The 16,496-nt window shown below is 37.7% G+C and overlaps 1 protein-coding gene across 6 annotated transcripts; it reads right to left on the bottom strand.

The window, feature by feature from the left end:
- Window positions 1–521: 521 nt before the first annotated feature.
- On the bottom strand, window positions 522–11,499 carry LOC104220079 (lysine-specific demethylase JMJ29-like). 6 transcript variants are annotated; one of them, XM_070150255.1, is made up of 15 exons: window positions 11,023–11,499; window positions 9,469–9,568; window positions 9,237–9,378; window positions 8,732–8,795; window positions 7,919–8,654; window positions 6,778–7,107; window positions 5,958–6,467; window positions 5,355–5,427; window positions 5,161–5,246; window positions 2,783–2,902; window positions 2,307–2,368; window positions 1,704–1,770; window positions 1,447–1,620; window positions 1,186–1,359; window positions 921–1,072 (listed from the first exon to the last, which is right to left on the bottom strand). In XM_070150255.1, exons 1-15 carry the CDS (start codon window positions 11,322–11,324, stop codon window positions 1,040–1,042), a joined length of 2,973 nt encoding a protein of 990 aa, XP_070006356.1. In that variant the 5' UTR covers window positions 11,325–11,499; the 3' UTR covers window positions 921–1,039. The 6 variants fall into 6 exon arrangements, with proteins under 6 accessions (XP_009769192.1, XP_070006355.1, XP_070006357.1 ...); XM_009770890.2 differs by having other exon boundaries at window positions 522–1,359; XM_070150254.1 differs by having other exon boundaries at window positions 522–1,359; window positions 1,704–1,767.
- Between the last annotated feature and the right edge of the window lie 4,997 nt (window positions 11,500–16,496).

Here is a 16,496-nt window from a genome sequence, read left to right as displayed (position 1 = left end):
GTATATTATATGGAACTTCCAGTATAATATATTGGACTTCCAGCATAATATACTGGAGTTCCAGTATCATATACCGATCCAGCATAATGCTGGAAGTTCATATACAGGTGCTCCAATCTCCAGTATATTATGTTGTAACTTTTCGCGTGTTAGAGTTCCATATTATGCTAGAAGTTCATAGATAGGTGCACCAATCTGCAGTATATTATGCTGGAACTTTCCGTGTTGCAGCAAAATAGTGGTTATTTTCAATGACTTTGTAAACGCTAGCTATTTTTCAATTACCCGTCCGAAAACTGGCTAGCCCGTGCTATTTTTACTACTGCAATGGCAAAGTCCATCTATATAAGAAGACGACCTAATACATAAATAGTACTTTGTTTATTTTGGCAATCTCAACTATGATAATTATTTTAAACCATTTTTTGTTAAATTTTGGAATAGTCGATTCAGGTGGTACAAAATGGGGGAGAAATATATGAATTAGAATTCCTACAAATATGCAAAGCCATCTACCTAAGTAAACCAAATAGCAGAGCCATCAAATAGTTTTCGGAAAAAGAAAAATGACACAATTCATTCTTCTACATTTTACATGTACACAATGGACTAACTCCACCTTCCAAAATGTACCCAATCCTAAGAGCCATAATAGGCCTATGGGAATGAAGACTGAAAGTTGGACCAATATTTTCGCAAGCCATCCATCTGCATTTTTGTTGTTACCAATCCAGTTCTAGTTCTCTCTACCTTGCCAGCTTTTTCTTGAGCTAACAACATGATTCTTTGAGCTTCTTGAGAAGCTTCTTGTCTTTCATTCATGATTTCTTTTTGCCTGGTCTTTATTGTTTGGAGAGCTGCTTCCAGTTCTCTCGCTTGTTCCTCCTTTTTCACATACTCCGACTTCAACCTTGCTTCTGATCTAATCCAGTTATCCAACTTTTTCCTATCCTCTTCAAATTTGGTCAAGAATTCCTGGTAACTTGATTCAGCTTGTGCCAAGTCCCTCCATTTCTTAAGCATGAAAGGGAATTCATACTTAAGTTTTACCAGTTGCTTGGCTTGTTCGTTGCTAAACAATGAGGGATTTTCATTTAAAGCAGCAATGGCACCACACATTTCTTTTTCATGCATTGGATAAGCTAATGCCTCCAAAGACATTCGGATTGAGCATTCAAATATTACCTTTGCAAGTGTTTGGGTTGAGACAGTGTCGCTCTGAAGGCCTGATTGTTGGCTGGAATACTGCTCTGGTAAAGACTTCAAGAATGACTGAACTGTGTGGAAAGTTGATTCCACATCTTTTATATTGATGGACTGCTTTAAGTCTTGTCTTGGTACTGATGTACTTTCTTGAACCTGCCAATAAAAGTATATTTTATAAATCCACACTCTAGTAACAAGGAAAAGCTAAACCAGAAAAGATACTTTATCAATCGAGTAAACCTTGTTCACTGAAGACGAATGAACAAGAACTGGAAGTGGAGAAGGTAGATTAACTTCAGCAGTTCTTGGTTTCTCATCCTCGCTTGTTGTATATTCTTCTCTTTTGGGAGCCTTGCTACTGGATAAATCCTCCATAACAGAGGAAGATTTTGGCATACTTGGTTCCGTCATAGCCTAGAAAAGAGAAAATGAAAAACAAGCCAAATAATGAAGTTTGACTTAGAAACGAAAGACGTTCGGACTTTAATTTGGCTCACATTTATACTTTTGCTTATCGGACTTGATGAGGATAATCCTGCAGCAGTGCCTGCTTCTGTGTCCCTACTTGCATCCAACGAAGAAAAAGAAAAAAGAAAATGTAAATTATAAATAAACAAGGATTCTTAGCACACTCAAGAGAGCCAGAAGGAACAGCAGTTACCACTGTGGTTTCCCACTTTGGAGCTACAAATAACAGGTATTTATCCTTCGAGATTCACAAAGGAGAGTTCCAACTTCTTTTCCTTAAATGCATTATGCCGTAACGACGCCACTAGCATCTAAACCTTTTGTCTTTAAATGGTTGTGTTTCGACATAAGATCCACTGTCTGAGTTGGTGATAATGGAAGGGATACAAATAAGCATGCCAAGAAAGGCAACACCAGATGATAAAAGATCCATGGCTAACAATATTAGAAATGAAATTATGCTTTAAGCATATCCAGAATAAGAACTGAACGCAAAAGATTTATGCAGCGCATAGGAGGAAAAAAAAGTTATACGAGTTAATTTTTTTTTTCTCCAAAATATCTAAGTTTCATGTTTAAACAAAAAGCAACAAAGGGCATAACTTCGCAAAAACAAGGAGAAGCAATCTTACAGTGTTGTCTTTTCCAAATGATCCAGTGCTTGGCTCACTGCATGAAGAATTATTTTCTTTACCTGAAGCCGTACAGGCAGATTTTAATAATCTTTACACATGCACACACTTGTTTCTGAGAGAAACTTAACATTACAGAAGAAATTAAATAAAATATATACCAATTTTACAAAGTGATATCATCTTAACATAAATGTAGTGCATACTATAAAGCTGGCAACGTGTAATGGGACATGCAATCTTAAATATCAAACTACATAATGAAAGTAATTACGAGGAGTTTAACAGAGGATCTAAGACTAATAATTTCTATGTGAAAGGCTGCATAGATGGTGGAACTGTTTAAACACTTGGTTGCGACATTACCAGAAAAGGTTATGCCATGCTATATGGTTAACGGCAGAAGCATGTCAAGAGCATTTCTTATCCCAAAATAAATAAATAAATAAATAAATAAGATAAGAGGATCCATATACCTCCAACTTATCTTCCCTAGCATCATGGTTTCTGGGAAGCTTCCGAAACTCCTCAGTTAAACGGATGCACTCATTCACATTTTCAGGTGATACAAAATCAACAGCGACGTTGATGCAGGACTGTAAAAGATGAACTGCCAGAAGTCATCGAGCTGAGAATATAAAAGTACTAGACTTGCGGTTCATTAAGTTAAGATCCTACAGTTGTAAATCATATAGCGCAGAAAGATAAATCCATAAGAACTTATCTACCAATGATGTGTACTTTGAGAAAATCAAGACATAGTTATCTATTTAAACATTTGATGATTGATAAACTTTTTTGGGCTTAAATTCATCCCAGAATCTTGATAATTACATCCTTCCTTAAAACTACTGAAAATGACTTCTGACCAACAACAACAGACACAGTGAAGTCCCAGAAGTACGGTCTAGGGAGGGTACTGTGTACGCAGACGTTACCACTACCTTGGGAGGTTAGAGAGACTGTTTTCAATAGACCCTCGGCTCAGGAAGCAACAATAACAGCAACCCAGTGTAATCCCACAAGTGGGGTCTGGGGAGGGTAGGATATACGCAGCCTTACCCCTACCCTGGAATGACAGAGAAATTGTTTCCGATAGACCCTCGGCTAAAGAAAGAATGGAAAAAACACCTATAGCAAGTAATATCAATACAAGGTATTTAGAAAACAAAGCCCAAGAAAGCACACGAAAGAAGCACTAATAGTCAGTAATAAACAGTAGAAGATATGAAATGATAACAAACTAAGGGCGTACGGAAGGCAAGTAACAACACAAAATGTGTGGTAATAGCAAACTAAGAATAAAAGGGATACCAACTAACACTAATACCATTGAAATAGTGGAAATAAGCAATACCAACATGCAACATCAAGTGCTAGAAAGATTATCACAGCAAACTAAGAGCCAAAAAATAGATGGAAGTAAGCAGTAGCAACAAGCACCAACCACAGCAAGAAACTAAGAAACCAACACGGATGGTAATAGGAAAATAAATTTAAAATTAGCAATCTAAGAATAAGAAAACACTACCAAACTAATCCTAATACCCCCTGCATAGATCAAGAAGCACTCGACTACCTACTAACCTTCTATTCTAATACTCGACCTCCACACTCTCTTATCAAGGGTCATGTCCTCAGTAAGCTAAAGCCGCACCATGTCCTGCTTGATCACATCTCCCCAATATTTCTTTGGCCTCCCTCTATCTCTTCTTATACCCACCAAAATCAACCGCTCACACCTCCTTACTAGAGCATCTGGACTTCTCTTTTCCACATGCCCGAACCATCTAAGCCTCGCTTCCCGCATCTTGTCCTCCACGGTGGGCCACACCTACTTTTACCCGGATATCTTCATTCCTAATATTATCCAATCTGGTATGCTCGCACATACATCTCAGCATCCTCATCTCTGCTACTTTCATCTTCTGCATATAGGAATTCTTGACTGGCCAACATTCTACCTCATACAATATAGTCGGTCTAACACCACTCTGTAGAACTTGCCTTTAAGTTTTGGTGGCACATTCTTATCACACAAAACACCGGACACTAGCCTTTATCTCATCTACCCCGCTCCGATACAATGTGTAACATCCTCGCCAATCTCCCCAATCCCTTGAATAACTGACCCGAGATACTTGTAACTTTCTCTCTTTGGGATGACTTGCGAATCGATCTTCACATCCATGTCTGCGTCCTCCGTCACGTTGCTGAACTTGCACTCCAAGTATTTTGTCCTAGTCCTGCTCAACTTGAACCTTTGGACTCTAGGGTTTGTCTCTACACCTCCAGTCGTTTTCGATCAGTACTATGTCATCTGTGAATAGCATACACCACGGCACCTCCCCTTGAATGTCGCACGTCAATGCATACATCGCCAAGGCAAATAAAAACGGGCTAAGCTACGCAAGCATCCCTGGTGTAATCCTATCGCAACCAGAAAATGATCCGAGTCTCCTCCCACTCTCCTCACCCGAGTCTTAGCTCCATCGTACATGTCGTTAATCACTCTAGTGTACGCCACCGGACAGATGTTTGCACATTCAGAGCTTATCAGATACAAATCTATTTTTGTAGACACTAAGTTGGAAATACTCACTTTGTTTTTATCCTTTTCTCAAATTGCATAAAGCAATAGGGAAGGAGCCATTCAGGAAGCCGTATAGGACAGAGGATTCTTTAGCGCAATATTAAAACCTATGACGGGAATCTAAATACAGACTGTGTTGGAAAAGAAAAGAAAAGAAAATGACAGTTCCATATGCTACTGGACTTCCCTAATACTACAATAATTTGCTGTATAGAAGGCCGATATGATGACATGGGATAGAGAGATTAACCAACTACGTACCTTTAAATTTCTGATTTGATGAGGGCATCCAGCAGGAATAAAAACAGCTTCACCTAATTTTTGAACAAAAGTCCATGGTTCAATGCCTGCAAAAGAAAAGCATGAAAGCACAGTGAACACAAGATTCAGTGTCAGAATCTGCTTTCTATATGAGGCATGCAAAGAAATGGCAATTAATAGGAGAATAATATGACCATATTCTTCCTTTAGCCTCCTTTTGTGCTCTGTGCTCAAGTAGAAAGTTTTATCATGAATGGGATGAACAACCTGTAATAGAGCAATAAGAAATAAGACAGGTAACCGATTTCAAACTGAGACATGGTAGAAAAGAACAAACACATTTATCACTTTACATAGGGAGGGTGGGAAGAACCACAGCAGAACTCACTAATTTGGGCAGGCATTCTTAGTTTTACACATAGTATAATTAAGCAATTAATTGTCTGCTCTCTCTAAAAACTTAAACCTTTAGATAAGATAGTCACACACACTTTAATATGATATCAAAGAAGAGATTGGGCCTAGGTTCAAACCTCACTGCCACCCAAAAATCAAAAAATATTTTCACCGGTTTGGTCGATGAAAACAAAACAGGCTCACACGTTAGGGGGCATGTTTGATATATAACATAGTTAAGTATACTAGTATGCTCTCTCTAAAAGCTTACATTTTCAGATGAGATTGTCGCACAATTCAACACAAAATGAGACACATAGTAGGACTAGTGCATGGCAAGGACCCTCAACATCATTCCCACAACACATAATAGGACTAGTGCATTGCCCACTTATCTTTACCTGCGGCAACGGTGAGCCATATATATGCCTAAATTCCCTGAAGTGCTTTGTGAGATATTTCTCCAGTTTAGGAACATCTTGCCTCCTAAAGACATCCCATAGAGCAGCGCCACCATCTTCCTCTTCAAATCCTTCCGACCTGTTCTGCCCAAAGATAGTACTATCTTCTCCATATTGGTACTTTTCTCCTATTTTATTTGTTCCACATTCTGCTTTTACACCTTGCTGGCTATTCTTCTTATTCTCACCTTCATTACTATTCTCAACCTTCAAACCTTGCTGGCTATACTTCATATTCTCAGCTTTATTACTATTCTCAACTTTCAAACTATCACAGTTCTGCTTATCCTGAGAAAAGTTCAGCCCTTCCTTAATCCTCTGGGTCGTTCTATTAGAACCAGTTACAAATTCTCTCTGATCCTGCGCTTTGTGATTCTGCTTCAAGTTCTCTATGGCTGAGAGCTGTTCAACTGTTGGGACCATTGCTTGAGTGTGCATCAAGACATTCACCTAAAAGTTTAAAACATAATTTTAAAAAAATAAGAACACGGATATGGCTTTGTTGCAAGTTTCTCATGTAACTTCTTCCAAATGCCCCGAAAATATTAGAGCTATGTTGCTCGGACTCTCCGAAAATGCCGTCGGGTGCGTGTCAGATTCTCCAAAAGTAGTGCATTTTTGGAGAATCCGACACATGTACGGCAATATTTTGGAGAGCCCATGCAACATAGTATTAGGGTGCAAGTTAATATTTCCAGGGTCTCCAGATATCAACAGTACCAGCAGCTTGTTATACTACATTTGTAGGATCTAAACATACCGTATCAGACACAAGATAGTGTAGTTTGGTGACTGAGTCTCCACGTCCAAGCTCCGTGGGAAAACCATAAGCAATGTATGCCTTAGGCCCCAAATCTGGCTTCAAACAGTTATCAGGAAGTATTAGGGCAAGATTGAGAAAGCCATACTGAGGATGTGTATACTCCTTAAAAGGTAAACAGCTAGAAAATTCTGCACCATGACGCGGCAACCGCTCATCAAATAGACCTGACGGCGGCCAGTCATCCAACTTTAAGAGTTGAGGCCACCCATAACTGTCAAAGCGACCCTCCATGTACCCTTTGAAAAACTGGTGAATATTCATCTCCAACTGCACGTATCCAGGATAAAGTAATTTGAGGTAAGAACATGGAAAATATATTGTATCAGAACATATGCCTCAATTATTTCCGATTAGGACAAAGCATGTTTACACAAACTCAAATAGTCAATTTCTTAGATACATATCATTTAGAATTTGTAAAACAGACTTAACAGAAAGTGAATGCCAAGAAACAGGAGCTACCAACCATGCAAAGTAATGTAAAAAGCATCACCGTGATTATTTGTAAGAGGGGGGATGTTTTATAGCTTAATATGTGGAATAAGATACCCTGCTAGTTGACGTGTTTCCTTTAAACCACAAATTAGTGCAGGCTGCAGAGAAGTAACCAAAATGTATGTCGAGGTTACTTGTAAATCAGTCAGATCTAGTTCAAGTTTTGGATCTAAGCATTGTCCTCTAGGGATTAATTATTCTAAACCCAATTTGTAAAAATTCGTTAGTTTGGCCACTTCACTCTCACACAATGTAATGAGCAAGTCGTAAAGCTGACAAATATAAACAATGAGATCAAGATATGGAAATAGATCAAATAACACTTACCAAAGAAGATAAAAGAGCCCAGAAATAGCACAACTAAGAAGATCCCAATCATGACTTGTGAAAATGTTAAGCTATATTAGTGGCAGGATTGTGTTCTATGAAGACATTGAACTACATAGCGAAGGCTAGACCAATACCAGAATGGAGAAATTAGTAGGCTTTCCCAGTCATGCGGCATTAGGATATTCAGGCATAGTATAAGATGCAATGACATTAGCTTATGTTTCACACTTCTAGAATAGATGACTGGACAAACCTCACACCAATTTAAGCAATTTAAAACATCGGTAGCCTTCTTTGATTGTCGACAAGCACGCCACATAACCATAGGTTCCCAGCTCAATCCCAATGCATTATCAAGTACATTAGTTACAATTATCGGTTCACCCTTGAACAAATGGTACTGAAAATGCTTCAAGTTTACATGCCGAGCATCCCCAACTGCTGGACAGAATACATAGTTATCACCAGAATTTTCTCTAGCAGCTGCCTTACGTAGCTTGCCACCGGAAGTATCATTTGCACCCTTAGATTTTGAACAGGAGCAATGAAGTTCTGAATCATTATATATTTCCTTCAATTTACATTTTTGTGCTATTTCTTTAGCTTTCAGTAACAGCTGTGACATCCAATTCTCAGAATATATACATCTCAAATTTAAGGTTCCTTTACTACAACCTCCCATATCTTTTGAAGGGCAAGGAATGGCACCATTTTCCTTGGGTTTCCATTTAGATGCCATTGTCACTTTTGTCTGATCCCTTAATTTAAATTCAGTAGTTTCTGTGCAAGTTCCATTCTTAGCTGGAGTTATGCTACTAGGTTTACCATGCAAATAACCTGGTCCATTGTCAATATATTGCACCTTCACTTCGGATGCACCTGCTTGAAGGTTTCCATTCCTTAGTTCTTTGCAACAAGTTAGGCAAAGTTCATAGGAACAGATAGAACAGCTCCGATGTAAATCAACAATCGAAGCACTGCAATAGTTGCTGCAAATAACAGGTGATATTCATTATTCTGTAAACTTATCGATGAATTGCAGTCTAAGATAACTGTGAAAGCTCACCAATAAATGCGTTCATCCTTCTCGTATTTTGCTTCGCGTATATTAACCTCTGAATCTGGCAATCCTGCCCCAAAAAAAAAAAGACAGTACTCACTGAAACAATCTTTTTTTCGAAGAATTTCAGCCGCAAAACTCATAGCCTTCTTAGTTGTAAATCATTCCTTTGAATAAGAATGAAACTTTATCGGTAGAAATGGCCTACTTTTGTTCCTAACAAGAAATATTCAGGAGACACCTATTTTACTTACCAAAAGGATAATTACAAGAGGAACCTTTTGTTCTTCAATAAAATGTACATGTCACGGCCTCATTAAATTGGAAAAGTAAAAGTAAACACAAGTCAACTTGGAACTTTTTGGTTTCATCAAATGATGCCAGTATTTGTCAAATTACACTTCACTCGTATCAGTAATCTTAGTCATCAATAGCATGTGATAACCTATTAAATGAGACCACCTCTTTTAAAATATATAACCTTCTAGCATCAAATTCAGAGATTTAATACCTTGAATCTGGCACTCAATCTCCTTTTCAATCATTTGCTCTGTATTAAATTTTTCCAAAGCAGGCAAAAGTTCTCGTAAAATGTGCTTAGAGTAATCAAGTTTTTCTTCATCACTGAACTTGAATTCTACATTCATCAAATGCTGTATTAAAAACAAGAGTACCACTCAATTCACAATAACTAAATAATTTTTGGAACATAAGACAAGGTGAAAGAATTGAATGAAGCCTACTTTAGCCAACCCATCTAACCGCAAGCATGCTATGCAGTTACAAATGTGACGACATATAGGACAAGCTTTTAAGAAGGCCTCCTCTGGCATCCCAGGGTACCTACATACAGTGGTAAAAGAAAAAAAGGTAACGATGCAACCACACTAAATCGGTCATTCCATAAAGTGACACTTTTCATCGTTACGTAACGACAGATTTAACGATATGATACATTAAAATTTAAGCAACAATCAAAACAAACATTATATTTAAAGTAACAATACGATACAATACAACATGTAACAACCATCCAAACAAGCTGTAAGTAAAAGAAAAACAGTTATCTTGCTTTGATGAATTAGCATATTTATATGATCAATTTCAACCAAAGGCCTCGTCATTTTTCCGACATATTGCTACCCGTTTTGAACATTGGCTACATAAACCCTTCACATCTTTTGAACATGTAAAGAAATTTCTTGATGGCATAACTTGTTAAAGAAATGGATATTGGGCCTAACTCAACCGCAAAAGCTAGCTCAAGAGCTGAGGTTCGTCCAAGCTATATAAATAGACCACTCATTCCTTATAGAGCCAATGTGGGACTCTTCTACACCCCCCCCCCCCTCATCTGGAGCGTGGGCAATTCAGTATGGGGGCCCAACATCGGGAATTCGAGAATTGGTATGGGCCATGCCCTCGTACCATGTTAAAGAAATGGACCTTGGGTCTAAGTCAACCCAAAAGCTAGCTCAATAGGTAAGGATTGCCCAAGCCATATAAAGAGACCAACCATCCCTTATAGAGCCTATTTTTCAACATAACTGGGCGGCAATTCTGTACAAACAAGTGCATAAACAAATTACAAGGCAGGAGAAAGCAAAACCTAATTTACTACACAAGGCTAGCCCGTTCACGAGTTCCACATCTCAATGTTACTCCCTCAAACCCCTACACTTCACCAACAATCGGTACTTGGGTCAATTCAGTGATGAAACATTTTGACAACCTTGTTAAGCAACTGGGATCAATTGGTGCTCTTAGAAAATCAGAAAGTAAACAATCATAAGTTACAGGAGGCTCTATTAAAATAAATCATATACCATACAGAATTATTTATGAAACCTTTAAACTATTCTCCTACATTTTCAGATTATTGCAGCAGCAAAACAGAACCTGATAGATATGTATTATTTATGCATGATGCCCATCAGCAGCGTAGGCGGATCTAGCCTTCTGACACCAGGTTCAACTGAACCCATAACTCTAGACGTGGAGAACAAATTTGTGTAAGAATCCACTAAAATTGCAATCAGTTCAATAATAAGAAACTTAAAAACTGAAGCCATAGAGTTTAAATCCTGGATCCGCCTCTTATATCAGCGTGTTAGATTAGAATCGTAGTGTGTTAGAATAGAAGATCATAGTTGGAAAGTTTACATCATGAGCGTGTTAGATTGAAAGATCATCAGCATAATATACCTACATCATCAAAAGTTTCTATCTTTGGCTAAAAGAAAGAATGTCAGTCAAGTTTCTTCATGATAAATGTGTCAAATAGAGAAAAGTCTTACCATCGAGTCATGCAAGAAACACAATATCTTTTGGCCTTACATTTCGAGCAACACACCACTCTGTCTTTGTCACTCCTCTGGCACTGATGACACATTTTGGACTCCCTTTTACTATTTCCTCCCATAGTTTTGTTAGAACCCAGTTTCCTCTTCTTCATCTTCTCCATCGAACAATCACAACTATCTTCATCACTATCACCAACGTAATCGTCATCGTTTTCTGCTTCATCCTCCTCACTACTGCTTTCTATCATTACAACCGGGATATCCTTTTCTTCTAATTTCCTTCGCTTGTTTTGCATCTTCTTTTCTCTTTCTTTGAAAATACTGAGCTTTTCCTCTTCTCTTTACTCCCCCATAGTCCCGAATCCCAAACATAAAGTACAGTGAAAGACTCAAAGACGTTTTTTTGTTTCTGCGCGGGCTTTTCCAATCGTATTAAGCACGCTTGTGTGAGAATCGTAATCGAACTCTCCATTTTTTTAAAAATAATTTTCAAACTAGGGAAAGTTTATACTTCCCCTATTTCAATTTATAGCCATACAAACTGGAGAGTTTTTTACCAATATTGTCCTTTATCTTTGAGCGTAGGTTTATTTTGATCCCTCAAATATAATTTTAAGCATATTTAGTTCCTTAAGTATGCTAAATTGGAGCACATTTTGTCCCACTGACAGAATCTGTCCAACATCAATTACAAGGTTGGTTTCGGCACTTATTGTCTTTTTAATTTACTTATCGATATAAACTAATACCCACTAATAGTACAGAGCTAATAAATCTAAGATTTAACGTTGAAACTTTTACTTTTAACAATTTCGGTTGATTTTTCAAAAAGAAAAGTTAAAATTTGAAGAAAAAAAAATAGAGCTGCCAAGATCACTTCTAGGCATATTATTGAAGCAAACAACTAACCAGATTGTATTATCACTTTTAGTCCGCGCCAGAAATTATTTATATCTAATAACCAAAAAAGTTTATAAAATTTATATAATTATTGTATATTAACATACAAAATGTATGCATACACAAAATAATATACAAACTTTATATATTTTTTCGGCTATTATTTTTACAGCGGCTATACAGTGTCATTTTCTCATTGAAAACTAGCACATAAGGGAATATTTTCAAGGTCAAAATTTTAGAAGATATTATATAAAAATGAGGAATTAAAGTGATAATTTGTGTTATCCAATAAAAGGAGAGGAAACATTTTGCTTCATGAATCAGAGTTGGTTAACACTGTTAGTTTTTTAACTTATTCTGTCAGTGTGAGCATGTGATTTTTGTTTCGCGCGACAATCGCTCCAAAAGAAATAAAAAATAATAATAATTGGTCCTGCTGTACAATTTTTGGATTTTTACATGGCACTTTGTTAATTATTTATGATTTTTGCCCATTTTTATTTTATTAAAATAAAATACAAAAAAATGTATGTGTCATGCGTAATCTGAACCGTAACACGGTTGTTAAATAGAAAATCATAAATAGGCATCTTTGTCCGTGATTTTGTTCTTGCTTGATTTTACCTGTTTTAAAATATTTTAAGGTGTGTGCAAACAATTGTATTAAGTGTTTATTTAATTTTAATTTGATTTACTTAGGTTTTGTTTTTTTTTTAAAAAAATAAAGAAAAAAATAAAATAATAAAAAAAAAGGAAGAAAGAAAGAAATCTTTTCTGACTTGGGCCAATTTTAAACAAATTGGCCCAAACAAACTCAGCCCAAAACCCCGTGCAACCCAGTCCAGTCCAGCTGACACCAAGGACGTCCAAACGACGTTGTAATGGTTGAGTCTGATCTGAGCCGTTGATCTCTGAATGATCAACGGCCAAGATCACCTCCTCACAACCCATGATGAACCCGACCCATTTCCAACCGGACCAACCCAAACCCCCTTTGGATGAAACGACACTGTTTCCCCTAAGCCTTCAGATCCAAGCCATTGATTTCGATTGATCCGACGGCTGAGATCAACCCACCATTCCATATATAAGCCCCTTACCATACCCTGCCCCCCTATCCGATACCCCAGCCTTCGTCCTCACCAAACCCTTCCCCTTCAAACCCTAGCCGCCCCCATCTCCCTTCACCAGAAACCCGGCGGCATGGACGCCGGTGACCCTACCCTCAACACCATAGATGCTCCTCACCGTCCTGAACCCAAATCCACCAACCACACACCTCGAATCCCATCCCACCTTCTCGAATCTTCATTTGAAGATTCGAGTCAAAACTCGATCTACCCCGATCTGCCCTAAATTCATACCAGGCAGTCCCCGGACCCCCCTCGTGACCAAACCATGCTTGGTTTGGTCCGAATCTGACCAGGGAAGCACGAATCCCGGATCTAATTTTTGAAACTTTAAAGGTCCTCGTCGATGGTCCGTGTCTTGTTCAAACCAAAAGATTAAGGTCTAATGGACCTTAATCGAAGTGTTTCTCATCTGAGAAACACTTCGATTAAAGCCCGTTCAACCTTAAGAAAGGTCTGTCCGAATCCGAGTTAAGGCTTTTGATTTTTCGAGATTTGAGGTGAGTTTTGCTTTTCTTTGCTTATTTCTGTTAGTCCATGTTTGTTTTAAAGGTCTGTTCATGTTTTGTTTGTGTCCCTGAATTTTATCAACTGTGCCCTGCCCATTTTGCCTGAACCTCTGTTGTTTGATTGAGTCTTTCTATTTGTTCTGATAATGTGTATGTAAGTGTCGTGCAATTAGCTGATTTTCAAATTTGAACTGACTGATTGATTCCTCGAATACCACTTTGTTTAGTCAGTATAATTCAAATCATGTGTCGATACTGTTAAATGTCTGATTTTTGACTACGATTGTGCATGTTATGATTAATATAGTCGAGTCGACATATATCGTCAATTAGTTTCAGTTGTCCGAACAATAACAAATCGACTTACTTCTGCTAAGCATTTGTTTGAATCAATTAGGAACTGAGTTGGTTTACTTATAGTTGTTAATTTGAATCAGAAATGTAAAAGGAATGTTTTGTTAAAGTTCTGAATTGGAGGGCATGTGCACTTGTGCACAGCATGTGCCTTTGTGCACCACAGGTGCATTTGTGCACAGCCTGGTTCCTGCATAAAGGGCTTTTGATTTAAAAATGGTTTGACAGCATATGCTGTCAGATATATCCTGCTGCCCATATTCTGCTTTAAGTTTCAGAAGTAATAAACATTACTAAAAAGTTTAAGCCTGCCAAGGGAATGTCATGGGTTTTAATACTTAAATAGCTAAGTGGAAACTGAAAAGAAGATGGCACATGGGAGGGGTGTTCTTTTGGTCTAACAGGCTGTTAAAGGGCTGAGGTTTAGGCTTATAAAAGAAAGGAGACAGACATAAGAAGGGAGGGGATAATAGATAGAGAGAGAGGGAATTGTGAAGAAAAAAGATAGAGACAGAGGGAATTGTTAAGAAAAGAGGAGATCAGACATAAGAGGGAGAGGAGAGAGCTGAAATACATACATATAGAACATATAGGAGACAGAGATAGGGGAGGAATACATCTGATATTAGGGAACACACATAGGGAACTCAGACTGGACTGGGGTTGGGATTTTCAGAACAGATAGAGAGAGGTTAAGAGATAGAAAGCATACAGTCAACAATCAGAAACTGTTTCATCCTATTGTTGTTTGGATTTCATTTGTTCAATCTGTTCAATCAATTCTGATTCTTTGAAGTTCCAATTGAGTCTACTAGTCGAGTGTTTTCATTGGTTTACTACTGGTTTTGGTCTGCCTGAAGTTCTGATTCTACTCCACTGTGTGCTGCTGTCATTTGGCCACTCTTTCTATCGGCTATAGTTGTATTCTTGCACTCGAGCCTGTTCTGCTGTGTTGTTTTGTTTGCTGCTGTTCTGCTTTCTACTGCTGCTGACCCCTTTGCTTCCACTTATTCTTTGCATTTCAGTATTCAGCATTCAGGTACACATTTCAAGTCCCATGTTGGTGTAAACTGTAACAGTTCGAAAACATGAAATGAAAGGAGTTTGAAGAAGTTTAAATGTCTGTTTGTAATGCTCATGGTCTATTGATTTCTTTGTATAAATTGATTAGTGTGTAATTCAATAGCAAAAAAAATCTAGTTAGTTAACACTTAACTGAGTTTTAGCCTCTTGTATCTTAGTTTATAGTTGTTTGTTGATATGAGTTAAGTAATGGTACAGTACGTAGAACGTACAAACATTTGACATAGTGACTGACCGGATTCCTGTTTAGCTATAATGATATGCATAGGATAGAATACTCCCACCTTACACAATGATGTTCTGTTTTATTTTAGTTTCTTTCATCAGGACCCGCTAGGCAGTATATAGGAGCACGTTCGAACCCCCAGTGGTAATAATGCCTAGTGGGTTAATTCCCTTAATCTAGCCTAAATGAGTCTAGTTTGAATTCAATTCAAGAGATGTTTTGGATATAAGCATAGCATTTTGTCATGTAATTTCTTTGTCAAATTAGAACATTTCTCATAAAGTATGACGTTTTTTTTACTTTATAAATAATTAATCAGAAATTGATAAGAATTAGGCCCAAAGCATATACTTGAATTGACATGTATCTTCCTTCTTCTATTTTAGACTGAACATAGTAAAGATGTAGTTACTGCAGGTTTATCCTTTTAAAAATAATGAGACGAGCCTCGCCGAATAAAAAGGCAAATTGCGGGGCCCTCAATAATTGGTCATAATAAATACTTAGAATTTGGGATGGACTGTTTAGTGAATTCCACTGCCTTCCCCAAAGATAATAACGCGTTAGACTTTTTAGGCGCGACTTAATTAAATTACATTCTTAAATTCGGGTGCGCATTTATGTGACCCAAATTCAAATCTCAACGGAGTCGAAATGTGTTAACAACTACGGGTGCATTGATTGTGACGTGGTTCGAGATGCATTTTCACGACGTTGCAATTCTATAAAAATAAATGATAATAATAAAAGCGGTTTAAACTTAATAAAAGCACATAAGTCACAACATGTATTTAAATCAGATATTTAGCCATTATAACAATTTAAGCGACCGTGCTAGAACCACGGGATTCGAGGGTGCCTAACACCTTCCCTCGGGTCAACAGAATTCCTTACTTAGAATTTCTGGTTCGCAGACTTCATTTGGAAAAGTCGAAAATTTCCTCGATTTGGGATTCAAGATAAACCGGTGACTTGGGACACCAAAAGCCAAACCTTTCCCAAGTGGCGACTCTGAATTAAATAAATAATCTCATTTCGAATATTGTCACTTAAATTGGAAAAACTCCCTCGCGCATTTTAACCCTTCGGGGCCGGGCGCGCAAAAAGGAGGTGTGACAGCTCTGGCGACTCTGCTGGGGACATAACCCAGAACCACTGGTTCAGGGTTCAAGAATTCGAGCTTAGAATAATTGTTATATTTGGCTTTATTATCTGATCTTTATTACATGTTTTTGCATAACGTGCTAAATGTTGTCTTTTACC

The sequence above is a fragment of the Nicotiana sylvestris genome, chromosome 6, assembly GCF_000393655.2.
Source record: "Nicotiana sylvestris chromosome 6, ASM39365v2, whole genome shotgun sequence".
In the NCBI taxonomy this organism is placed as follows: domain Eukaryota; kingdom Viridiplantae; phylum Streptophyta; class Magnoliopsida; order Solanales; family Solanaceae; genus Nicotiana; species Nicotiana sylvestris.
The sequence above is the reverse complement of the archived record's forward strand: the minus strand, read 5'-3'. Positions and strand labels throughout refer to the sequence as shown.

Coding starts and splice junctions, on each gene's coding strand:
- LOC104220079 (XM_009770890.2), bottom strand. CDS start 11,324: ATGCAAAACAAGCGAAGGAAATTAGAAGAAAAGGATATCCCGGTTGTA. Junction 7,108..7,918: donor ATTGCTTAAATTGGTGTGAG/GTTTGTCCAGTC, acceptor GGATACGTGCAG/TTGGAGATGAATATTCACCA. Junction 1,771..2,306: donor CATTTGGAAAAGACAACACT/GTAAGATTGCTT, acceptor GTTGGATGCAAG/TAGGGACACAGAAGCAGGCA.